Consider the following 12,792-nt stretch of genomic DNA (forward strand, 5'->3'; position numbering starts at 1 on the left):
TCAATACATATCCTCTCCTGTTTCCTAAGTTATAGAGCCAGGCTGTTAATAAATCCTCCCTAAGGGATGTCTCTGTCTGAACCGTGTGTTCATCCACATCTGTTGGCTTTCCCCCAGCGTTTAGTTTAAAAACTACTCTAACTTTTTAATTTTACTTGCCAGCAATCTCACTCTGTTTTGGTTTAGGTGGAGCCCATCCTTCCTATATAGGCTCCTCCTTTCCCAAAAGATTCTCCAGTTCCTAATAAACCTAAATCCCTCCTCTCTACACCACTGTCTCATCCACCCATTGAGACCCTGAAGTTCTGCCAAACTGGCCCTGCATGTGGAACTGGAAACATTTCAGAGAATGCTACCATGGAGGTCTTGGTCTTTAATTCATTGTCCTCACCTGGACTGTTGGAGGCAAAGTAGCTGGGCTGTTCCCCCTTCGGAGAAAGAATCTCCTGAATGGGAGCTGTGAAAAGGCTGCCTGGTGGATCTACAGTTAAAATCTCCAGGCTATTTTCTGTAACAGAATAAGGCTGGGAATCCTTTTGAATAGGTGGAAACTTGATTAAGAACAAATTCATTCAGCTCTGATGAATCCTTAAATGTGCTCTGTGATGGCTCCTTTAGACGTTAAATCCCATCAAAGGGAGCCAGGGCTGACCAGCTTAACTTTGATGGTGCAATCAATATTCACAGTTTTTCAGTACACCTCAGGCAACTGTACTGGATAACAAGGGCCTGGAACTATGCTGTTTTTGTGAAGAGGAATTAGAAACTTTAGAGTCGATGGCAGAACAGGAGAAAGAAAAGTGTGCCAGATTTCTCTCTGAATTCGGTACCCTTCTTTGTGTGTTATGAAGGGACCTTTCCCCTGGAATGAGCTAACTGGGGGGAGGGAGGAACTGCTGATTTTAAGTGGCCCTGGAACAGGAATGTCAGCTTAAGTGGAGCTTCAAAAAAGGATGGAGCATCAGAATTCTCCAATCTCAAACATGTTTCTGACCTGTCCATCCAACTATTTCCAGTGTAGATGGGAGGGAGGGGGGAGGAGAAGAGGCACACAGGAAGTTAGAATGAAGGCCCAATGGCATGGCAAGGGGGAAGGAAATGGGGGGAGGAGAGGAGGCACACAGGAGGGGGAAAGAGGAACTGGGGGACACAGAGAGTCCCTGGCCTGAGTTTAGCAAAATATGCTTTGTGCTGACCATTGCTCCCCTTCTGGTTTCCCAATTTTCCCCCAAATCAATAGGGTTCTGTCCACTGATGGCTAGAAATTTTGGAATTGAGCGCATTTGGTGTTCCAAAGTTATTGCATTTTAGACAGACAGAGAAATGCCATCCAGATGAATGTCGGATCTTGCTTTGCTCAGCCAAAAGCATAATTATTTGAGCTGCCCTTCCTAGCAAACTAGTAATCTGAAAATATAAGTCTGATATCATCCCTGAGATGCAGAAAAGATATACTGATACACAGAGGTTACTTTGCCAACACTGAAATACAGTGGACATCAGCAGCTGTCGAAAAATATGCACAAAACTAATTCGGAGATTCACAAAGTTTAAGGCCTGAAAGGGACCATTAGATCTTCCAGTCTGACCTCCTGTATAGAGTGGGCCATTACATTTCATCCAGTTAGCTCTATTCTGAGCCCAACAACTTGTCTTTGGCAAAAGCATATCTTTTAGAAAGGCAGCCAGTCTTGATTTGAAGACATCACGGGTATGTCTGCACAGCAGCTTCCCAGCACGGGCAGACATACCTGGGTTAAGCCCTGCCTGCTTGAGCTAGTACACTGAAAAGAGCACTGTGGCCACAATGGCACAGGCAGCAGCTTGGGCCAGCCACCTTAGTACAAACCCGCCCAAACCCCTGGGTGCACGCTCGAGTGGCTGGCCCAAGCTGCTGCCGCCTTTGCCACTGGGGCCACACTGCTATTTTTAGGGCGCTAGCTTAAAAACCTCTAGAACATCTATCTCAGGGGTTCTCAGCCTGTGGCCCCCTCATCACACAGTTGCAGCCCAAGTGACCATACATGTAGTATATATATTGCGTGTGGATACGGCCCACAAAACATAGTGAGAGCTGCATATCCGGCACACAATCGTAATTAGATTGAGAACCACTGGTTTACCTGCACTGGCGGTGCTCATTGCTGAGCCCCACTAGAAACACCCCCATTCAGAGAGGATTCCCCATTGACAGCTGCTTTTTGAAAACTGCTGGTCAATCCATTTAATGTGTTCTTTACTGATACTGTACAATGCTAATCAGAATGTCATGCAATACTAAGAAAAGCCTCTTATAAAGTATTTCATATATTACAGCTATGAATTGATGCCAGTCAATATGGCTTCATTATATTCCCGTCCCTAAACTCTCTATTAATGAAATCCCAACTCAGCTGTTCCATTATTTTGCCTGGGATTGATATGCAGGCTAACCAGCCTCATTACTCTCATAATCCAGCTGGCTTTTTTTTTTTTTTTTTTTAAATATTGGCACATCATTAGTTGGATTAAGCTATAAAGGTGAAAGAGCTGTTTTGGTGGTATAAGCTGCATCCACACTAGGAGCACTCTGCCAGTACAGTATACCAGGACAGCTATCATATAGGTAGAATACTGGTATAGCTATACAGGCAAACATTCCTTGTTTACCCTTGGCCTAGGCAATTGCCAACTTCCATTCCAGTGGCATATTCATCTTTACCCATCCAAACTAGAGTTCCCCAGTGTTGGAAGCAATACCCTTTGTGTTAGAAAATTATCTTCTATCATTTTAAGACTCTAATGATGTTTTTCTACAGGCTGCAGAAGACCCCCAGCATGCATCCCCCAAACTAAGGTCCCTCAAAACAACACAATTTCTGTCTTAACACATTACAGATCGGTGTTTTGGGAGTACCTCATCCTCTTCTCAGGTTTGATTTGGGGGTTTGTAACAGAGCCCCACCATTCATCCTTCTGGGCTTTATTAGTTGGCGCATTGATCCGTGTACATTCAAGTCCCTGCACTTCTGAGTTCCCAATAAATCTAAAACAGGTAATCGTGTCTAATGCAGAGTGCCCCGCTACACACTCTTATTTTAACCACTTGGTCCTTCTTGAACAGGTTTTAAGCAGTGATTTGAACATTCCAATCATGTGAATCATCCCATCAGGTTTCAGGAATGCCAATTATATCACATTTCTCCTCAATGAAAATTCCCAATTGCTTTTGCTTGCTACCTGGACTCCAAGCATTGGTATATAAGCAACTAAACATTTCTTCTCATATCTGAGGCACACAATCCCCATCAGAAACATTCCCAGCTAGGGCTGAAAGTTTCTTCCCATTTCCCCTCAGCATATTTGAGCACTGCAGAGGGATGTTAGGGACTGCAGCACAGACAGTACCCAAAACACACAGCGAGACGAAATGGCAGCTTCAGAACTGAATTGGCTGGGAACATGTTGGCTTCTCACAGCCTTAGTGATGTTTGCAACGTGGATGCATTTGCTATGTTTTCACGCTGATGAAATACCTTGCATTAGTCTGTACCTTATTCATAAGCCAGCATACCATCAGGGTTCCCTACTGCCAGGGGACAGAAGGGATGAAAAGCAATAGCAGAGGTGTGAATCTCCTGTGGTTCAGTAAAGTTCTGCCCCTTAGCCTACCTGTGTGAGGGTTGATTGCAGTTAGTAACTCTGGGTTCCCGATGACAAGACAGCCCGGTGACTGAGCCCCACCCAGCTGCTCAATGGCGCACTCCATCCACAGGAGGTCTTCAGTGACAGGCCTCTCCCAGAGCGTGCTGCCGTTGGTGCCCGAGACAGCAGCAACAAAGGCACATGGAGCGGAAAGGCCTGAAGAAAGAACACATTGCAGAGGGAAGAGTACTGTCCTCCCTTCTACCTGTCCGTGCACACAACCAGTTCAGTGGGGTAACTTGTCCCCCCACCTCCTGTCCCCACATGGCCAGTGCTAATGTTTCCCCTTTATATTCACACTGTCTCTCTCAATTCTCCTTTTTTCTCCTGGCTTGGTGAATAGTGGTTCCTGCTTCGGGACTCAAAGATAGCAGTGGGGCTAGACACGTGCTGCACAGACATCGAATGCTAGATCCTTGGGAGATTTATTCCTCATCTCTGGTGAGGACAACTCCATCCACCCAAGGGGTCTCTGTCATCGCAGCATTACTAACCAGCACTAAAAGAGAAAGCACACCCCATACCACTATGCCTCTGTCTGTTCCTGCTTAGAGTCACAGTTACCTTCATCTGAGCAGGATCTGTTAAAACTGCTGCTGCCATTGGTATCTTTGAAAACGAAGATAACATCTTGTACTTTGTCTTCGTTCACATCTTCTACAGCCAGAAACTTGTAGGTCACTGCAGAGAGATCACAAACCGGATGCTAGAGAGCAGCGCTTGGATCAACAGGATTGAAGGGTACAGTGACAACGCAGGTAAACTGGAGGAAAATGCATTTTCTTAAAAGCACGATTGCTGCCCCCTTCCTTTTTCTTTGGGAAAGCAATGGCAAGATAGATTAGCACTTCATTTATACTAGTGTTTGAACAGAGCCTAGCACAGGGGGATCTCTGGTCTAGGATCAGGATCCCTAGGAGCTACCATAAAAATACAACAACAACAGTTGTATCCAACAGTAAATATTAGGAAATCTTATGCAGTTAGGGGAGTCAAACAGTTGAGAATTTGATAATCTCTGAAAGTGTGCTAATGTAATACACTGATTTGGTCATGCAATTGTCTCTCTCTAATGGCTGGCACTTGTGGATATAACAGCCTAGTACTAGCTCTCAGTCAATGGAGCTCTCCTTTAGCGCAAAGGGTAGAGGCCAGTGTTTATACGGAAGTACTGGATTTGATCCCCTGCTGATGTGCGTGATGTCTGTGAATTGTGGCCATGGTTTGTTAAGCTAGGAACACACAAGACAGAAGAACTGCTCCTCCCCTTAAACTGAAGGAGGAGGATTAAAGTGGCATAGTAAATTGTGAGGGCAGAGAAGGATGTAGTGTCAAAGGTCTGGCATGCAGTGGAGCTCTACCTAGCTTTTCACAGAAGAGCTCAATAAAAGGACATTTTTCTTCGGAATTAAGTGTGAGAGTAATTTACAAGACACGATTCTCTCCCTTCACTAATCCAATGATGGTAAGATAGAGGTACTCATTTCTGATGGAGGCAGGACCCCGTTACTGCTCTTAAGTCTCAGGTCAAAGGCACTTAAAGAACATTTTAAGTTAAAGTTCAACCACAATAAAGGGCAATTCTGTAAAAACATCCTCTCAAGCTTTGCCCAACCGAGGGCCAATCTGCTACCTTTCCAGTGCTTGAGGGCAGCACTAATTTGCCTATGTATAAAAGATTTCAAACACCTACCAGAAGGCCACTCCAATTAAGATAGGGGGCCACTGCATATCAAAACCTGGGATACCTGCAGCTCACACTCTCATGGGCAACGTCCCTGCAGGCCCTAGACTGAGGCCACACCTTGGCCAGGGCTCTACAATCCTGACTATGATGAGCACAGGGAAATGAGCGTTTAGAAATACTGTTTAGTACATCAGACTCACCCGCACGGTCATATTTCCTGTTCCACGTCCTTTGTGAAACAGGCCTCACTGGACACGGGATGATGAACGAAAAGGCAAACACCACAATCAGGCACAGGAATAATGAAAGGAAGAAGGCAGCAGTGCGCCATTGGGAGAGCTGAGACAAGCGGGTGGGCTTCCTGCAGAGAGCTGCTTTTTCTGCACAGTTCTCGTGGTTATCTGGAGCTTTCCCATCCTCATTCTTCAGAGGGTGGATCTCTGCTTCCAAGTTCTTGTTATCCATCACAGGATACTCATCAGAATTCATCAGACAATTTGTGTCACCTGAAGTAACAAAAAGGACGGTGTTACAATAGACTTTGGAATAGATCAAACAAAGCAAGGTACAGAATATTCAGTCACTACCTCAGAGCTTCGGATTGGAAAGCACTGAGTTATTAACAATGGCACAGCAGGAAAAAAACCCTCTAGGTGTTAAATAGGAGCTAAGCAAATAATATCACATGGCCTCAGCACAGCTTCATGTGAAACAGGAAACAACAACCGGTATTAGAAGATTCCCACGCTGCAAGAAGGGGAGAAAATGTGGATGAAGAAATATAGCTCTGTTGACATTCACCTGCAAAAAATCAGTTCTCAGGCTGAATACAGCTGGAATAGGGAAGATAAAGAAGGGCCACAAGCTCTTCAGTATTCTAGACTGGAGGGTCCTGACCTGGTCTGTAGGTCACCTTTGGCAAAAAGCATGCACTGAAAGTTTCTTTCACTGGCACACTGATCCTTGCCGTTTAAGATAGATTTCAGTAGAATCCCAGGACCATATAGGTGGAGGGAGACTGTGAGCTTCATATGCTGACACAAATCAGAAAGTCATTCCCTAGTGTAATGGACTAACAGGAGTTTCCTTAGGAGAGAGAAAAGCAAACATGGAGACATTCTACACAGGAGCTAAACAAACCCATTAACCCCCGTCTCTGAGAAACCAAAGTGCACCCGACACCGCTACACATCAGTTCCAGCCTCAGGCAGAAAAGCAATAGGGTGGGCTAACGCACTGCAGCATCTAGGGATGAAGACTCCTTCCCAGAATAAAATGAAAAGAAGGAGCTTAAACTAGAGTCAGCCAAGTAATATTTGTGATGCTTTTCTATCAGCAGTTGAATAAATTACTCAGGCATTAATTTTCTCCCTTATTCATCCAGTTTTATAGATAGTCAAACAGTATTTGTCAAAGACATTACTTTCTTCCTGACAATCAGCAAATAATGTATAACTAGCACCCTGTTAGTTGGACAGCTTTACTGAAAGCCTCTCTTTTACACATGGCAGAAGAGAGCAGGCAGTGCCTTGATGGCATTACCACTCTCGCTCCAGGGAGCGAAGGGAATGCCTGGCTTTATGTCTGCACTGCAAAGTGCAGGACCTGAAGAGCACTAGACCCTTACTTGTGAGCTTCCTATCTTGTGAGTTCACAATCCCATGACTCTGATCAGCGAGTCCCAACCCGCAGCAAAAAGCGAGGATCATAAGGCAAATAAATGAAAAATAGTAGATACAGACAAAAATTAGCTGGGTAAACACCTTTCTTTGGGTCTACCAAAGCACCTTTTGTTTCTATGTCTGCTAAAACCAAGTCACATTCATGAGCCCAGTACAACTCATGTGTCACGTAAGCAAATAATCAGGTTGGTTTGCTGGTTAATTTATTCTAAAAGCCACAAATAGCAGCTTTAAATAAATCAGGCATGTTACAGAAACCCAGAGCTTAAAACCTACAATCATCATAAAAATCAACTTTACACCAGGTTAGTTTTCAGGCCTCATTAAACTGTTAGGGAAAAGAGAAGCAAAGAATGAAAAATACAATGTTCCAATGGCCTTGGACAAAAGCTGCATGACAGCTTGTCATAAAAGTTTATTTAAGAGCCAATAAACATGATGACAAAGCCAATTTTCCGGAGCCATGCCCTGAACAGTCACATGCCCAAATTCTGACTGAATAATTTACCTCTCCAGGAGTCTCAGCAGCAGATCTCATAGACTTTAAGATCAGAAGGGACCATTATGATCATTTCGTCTGACATCCTGCCCATTGCAGGCCACAGAACCTCACCCACCCACTCCTGTAATAGACGCATGACTAAGGCTATGATTTTGGCACAGGTATTTTTTATTAAAAGCCGTAGACAGGACGCAGGCAATAAACAATAAATCATGGAAATGTGCACAAAGCTGAAGCCCGAGCCCCATACCCGGAGCTAATGCCCGAGTCCTGCTATCTGTAACCTTGCTTCGCAGGGCCCCCTGTGGCTTGGGGCCCCAGGCAATTGCCCTGCTTGCTACCCCTTAACGCAGGCCTGGCAACAATGGTGCAAGAAATGGGATTTTTGACACGTGCTGTACTGCAAATATTAAAGGAAATAAGTGATTTCTCGTTTTCTCTCAAATCTAACACTTTCATTGGAATTTTCAAGAACACAAAAACGTCTCTTAAAATCATGAAATCTTTGACCTCCGTGACAGAATCATAGCCTTATGCATAACCTCTGGCTGAGTTACTGAAGGCCTCAAATCACGATTTAAAGACTTCAAGTTAGAGAATCCATCATTCACACTAGTTTAAACCGGCAAGTGACCCATGCACCAAGCTGCAGAGGAAAGTGAAACCCTTCCAGGGTCTCTGCCAATCTGACCAGGGACAAAATTCCTTCCTAACTGGACTGGCCCAGTCCTAAGGGGCCCGGGCCTACCACCCACCAGATGGCGGCCGGGGCTAGGCCACACCACACATGCTGAGGGACCTTTTTGCCCTGGACCCAAACTGGGGCCCGGCCCCCCTCAGCCTGGCCTGGGGGAAGGGTGGGAGGGAGACACTGGCTCTCTCATCAGGCTGCGTCCACTCTGCTCGTCGGCACTGCCTGGCAGGAGCCTCGGAAAAGCAGGCTCTGGGCGCGCAGCCGCGAGGCAGGAGGAGGGCGGGGGGTCGCGGCAGCCTTCGTTTCCAGAGGGGAAGCCGGTGCCAGCTGAAGCGATGGCGGCCGGAGGCAGTGAGGCCTGGGTCACGGACGTGGAGGAGGATGCCTCGCAGCTCGTCTTCCCCAAAGAACTTGAAACTGCTGAGACGCTTCTAAATTCAGAAGTGCACGTGCTTCTTGAGCATCGTAAACAGAATGAGAGTGCCGAGGATGAGCAGGAGCTCTCGGAAGTCTTCATGAAAACTTTGAACTACAAGGCTCGCTTCAGCCGCTTCTAAAACCGGGAGACCATTGCCAGCGTCCACAGTTTGTTGCTCCAGAAAAAGCTCCATAAATTTGAATTGGCATGTTTGGCTAATTTGTGTCCTGAGACAGTTGAGGAGGCCAAGGCTTTGATTCCCAGCCTAGAGGGCCCGTTTGAAGATGAGGAGCTACAGCAGATTCTTGATGACATTCAGACCAAAAGAAGCTTCCAGGACTAGGGCTAATTACCAGCCCTTATTATGAAAAGAAAGATCAGAGAATTTCAAATGTTTCTGTGCACACCAGTCCAATCTAGCTAGCTCCAGGACAGCGTAAAGAGAGATCTTGATGCACAGTACTTCAGCCTTGGGTCCCGCACAGACATGTTTAAACAGGGGACCACTCTTTGACTTGTTGAATAGTGTAAACTTGACAAAGACTCATTTGCGGTAAGAGCCATGGAATCTTGTAAACTCCTGTCTAGGTGGTTTCGGTACCTGTTTCCCCCATCTCTCCAAATATGGTGATCCGTTAGACCCTGAGCATGTGGGCAAAATTCAGCAGCCAGAGAGAGAGAGAGAGAGAGACACACGCACACACTCTCTCCACACTTCAGTGTTAAAAGGAAACACACATGGTCATTACGGCCTGAGGCCACAGGTCCTTTGGAGCAGATACTGCATGAACAGAACTGCTTCCTCCCTCAGAGCTGGATCAACTCTTATGCTGCATTTTTTCCATCTGGCAATCGTGAGTAGTAAGAATCCTATGCGCTTAATGGTATGGCATAAAATGATGCCTAGCCCTGCAATGGAAAATCCCAGATAAAAGGTGGATATAACAGCTTCAAATATCTGATTAAAGAAAAGGAGAATTGAGAAGGCCAGGTTGATCAGGGGCTGTTTGCATCTGGGTTCCATTTTATCCAAACTAGCAAAGTAAAGTGGGTACAAACAAAAAGACAAGCATACCTGAGCATGGGAAGACCTACTGAAACCTAACACAACTCCAGTGCTTCTGGAAGCAAACTGTTTGTCTGAGGTGGAGACAGCTTACCACTCCCTTTCTACCCCCATAAGAGCCATAAGGGAACGGGGAGACTGCAAAGTGGTGACCGAAAACAAAGGGCCTTGAAGCACAGGAATGAGAGCACTGAGAAAACCATGGTGCTACCAGAGCCAGTGGCAGGAGCTCATGTGGACAGCCGGTAGGACTGATAAAGGGAATCAGACTGGCCACCTCACCCATCCACCTACTACATTTTGCTAGATTTATACAAATGTGTTTTAAGCAGCATAAATCCCAGGCAATTTTTTTTAAAGAACATCATTTTGTACAAGAATAGAACTCCAGCAGATATAACTGCCTCCATATCACCACAAAAGTCAGCAATAATTTAAAAACCTTACCTTTTTCTAGAGACCACTGCTCCACAGACCCTGTCTACATCTAGTAAATCAACCTGGTCCAGAAGTCAGAGAAATCTGGGTGGTGGACTAGGGTTGCCAACTTTCTAATCGAACAAAACCAAACACTCCTGCCACGCTCCTTCCCCGAGGCCCCGCCCCTTCTCTGAGGCTCTGCCCCCTCTCACTCCATCCCCCCCTCCCTCTGTCACTGGCTCTCCCTCACCCTCACTCACTTTCACTGGTCTGAGGCAGAGGGTTGGGGTGTGAAAGGGGGGTGCAAGCTGCAGCTGGGGGTGCAGGCTCTGGGGTGAGGTTGGAGATCAGGGATTTGGATGCAGAGGGCTATGGTCTCTGGACTGGGGGTGCAGGCTCCAGGTGGGGCCAGAAATGAGGGGATTAGGGTGTGGGAGAGGGCTCTGGGCTGGAGCAGGGGGTGGGATGCAGGAGGTGTGCAGCCTCTGGCTAGGATGTAGGTTCTGGGGTAGGGCCAGGGATGAGGGGTTTAGGGTACAGGAGGGGGCTCTGGGCTGGGGCATAGGGTTGGGGTGTGGGAGGGAACATGGGGTCCCAGCAGCACTTACAGTAGCTCCCAGGAAGCAGCTGCTATGTCCCTGCACCCATAGGCGCATGGGCGACCAAGGAGGCTCCGTGTGCTGCCTGCGCCCTGAGTGCCAGGTAAGCAGGTCCCATTGGCCAGGAACCATGAGAGTCTGTCTTAGCCCCAGGTCCCTGCTGCGTCTCCAACCGGATTTTTAACTTTTCAACTGGGTGTTCTGTTCAAAAACCAGACGCCTGGCAATCCTATGGCGGACGCAACTTCTTCCTTGTGACACTTGGTGCTGCACATTCACCAGCTCTGCTGGTCAGAAACTTGACATGGGACAAGTCAATGCTAGGAAGCATTCCAACTAGGAATGGAACAGAGGAAGGAATGGTCTTGCATATAGATTTCCCACTCAGATTTGGCCATTTTGCTTTCTCCTCCTTGACTACGTGGCTGAGCAAGTGAACCAGGTATCATTTAGTTCTTGTAGCAGGAGGTCCTGGCAATACAGACAATATGGCACTGGTAAGCACCATGAAGGGAGCCCTGAGCACCACGACAGGTTCTTGGGATGATTCCCTAGCCATAGGCTGAGCATCCAAGTAGTGCTGCTCATTGCTACATTAAGCATCAACTGGAAGCCCCAGGGTAGCTCAGCCCAGCATTTCTGTACTAGGAGCTGTACCTTTATGCTCCACCTATAAAGCTAGAGCACCTTCTGACATACAATAGAATGCACTCATCACCCCTAATAAAATTAATTAAACACTCCCTCTATCCTACCACAACAGCAGGAAAGTAGATTCTCCACTAAGCTTGGTTTGATGATGACGACAACGCCTCAAACCTTTCTGTGAGAAGTTATTTTTATAATGCAATACAAATCACTTCAAAGTCATTAAAGGTGGACAAGGGTAATAAATTCAGGTGTAATTATACTGACAATCTCAGCAAATTTCCCTTCATTTGCAACAATGACTAAGTCAAAAACATGACCCACAGCATTTGTTTCTCTATTTGGGCAGTACTCAAAGCAGGTCTACACTACAGATTTGCAGCTGCACTGCTGTAGTGCTTCTAGTGAAGATGCTCTACTTCTCCCTCTCCCTCACAAGGGCCATCAGCTCATTGGCCGCAGGGAGGGAGAGGAGATGGGGTAGGAACCCAGCACACTAGGGGAAGAGGCAGGGGAGTGGGGAGCTTGCCTGCCCTGCAGCAGTGGCCAGCAGGACCAAGCTTCTTCACCCTGCCCCCGCAAGGGGACGCGGGGGGTGGAGAAGAGCGGGCCAGGGCGGGCAGGATTTTTAATGGCACGCTGCTGCCTGCTGGGGTCCCGGCCACTGGCCCCGCTCAGCCCGCTGCCAGCCTGGGTTTGCCAGCGGGCTGAGCGGGGCCAGCAACTGGGACCCGGCAGGCAGCAGCGTGCCATTAAAAATTGGCTCATGTGCTGTCTTTGGCACGCGTGCCATAGGTTGCCAACCCCTGCTCTAAGCCAATGAGAGAGCGCTCTCCTGCTGACATAGTGCTGTCTACACCAGCCCGTAGATGCGAGTCCAGCTTTATGCTACAGACTTATATTGGTATAACGACGTCGCTCAGGGGTGTGGATCATTCATGCATCCGACAAAGTGGGTATTCACCCATGAAAGCTTATGCTCCAATACGTCTTTTAGTCTATAAAGTGCCACAGGACTCTTTGCCGCTTTTACAGATCCAAACTAACATGCCTACCCCTCTGACAGTTATACCGAAGTAATTCTGTAGTGCAGACCAGGCCTAAGGGCTCATCTTCACATACAGCACTACAATGATGCAGCTGTGCTGCCCTAGTCCTTTAATGAAGATGCTCCTACACTGATGGGAGAGCTTCTCCCATCGGCGTAGTAAATCCACCTCCCTAAGAGGCGGTAGCTGTGCCGACGGGAAAAGCTTTCCTGCCGACCTCGCACTGTCTACATTGGGTGGGGGGTTGGGTTAGGTAGGCATAACTACGTGGCTCAGGCGTGTGAATAATCCACACCCCTGAGTGACACAGTTATACTGATATAGGTCTGTCGTGCAGGCCTGG

General features: G+C 47.1%; 1 protein-coding gene and 1 pseudogene across 1 annotated transcript in view; one reads left to right on the forward strand and one right to left on the reverse strand.

Moving 5' to 3' along the window:
* The window catches only part of FAM234A (family with sequence similarity 234 member A), a 54,330-nt gene that overhangs the window by 19,380 nt on the left and 22,158 nt on the right, over positions 1–12,792 (reverse strand). The window contains exons 2-4 of the mRNA XM_073362711.1: positions 5,572–5,877; positions 4,249–4,365; positions 3,652–3,840 (exon numbers count right to left, since the gene is read on the reverse strand). Coding sequence (XP_073218812.1) covers positions 3,652–3,840; positions 4,249–4,365; positions 5,572–5,860 — 595 coding nt within the window. The 5' untranslated portion in view covers positions 5,861–5,877. The remainder of the gene's footprint in view (positions 1–3,651; positions 3,841–4,248; positions 4,366–5,571; positions 5,878–12,792) is intronic.
* Positions 8,585–9,141, forward strand: LOC140917889 (DNA-directed RNA polymerase II subunit RPB4 pseudogene; annotated as a pseudogene).

This window comes from Lepidochelys kempii, chromosome 10 (genome assembly GCF_965140265.1).
Source record: "Lepidochelys kempii isolate rLepKem1 chromosome 10, rLepKem1.hap2, whole genome shotgun sequence".
In the NCBI taxonomy this organism is placed as follows: Eukaryota; Metazoa; Chordata; order Testudines; family Cheloniidae; genus Lepidochelys; species Lepidochelys kempii.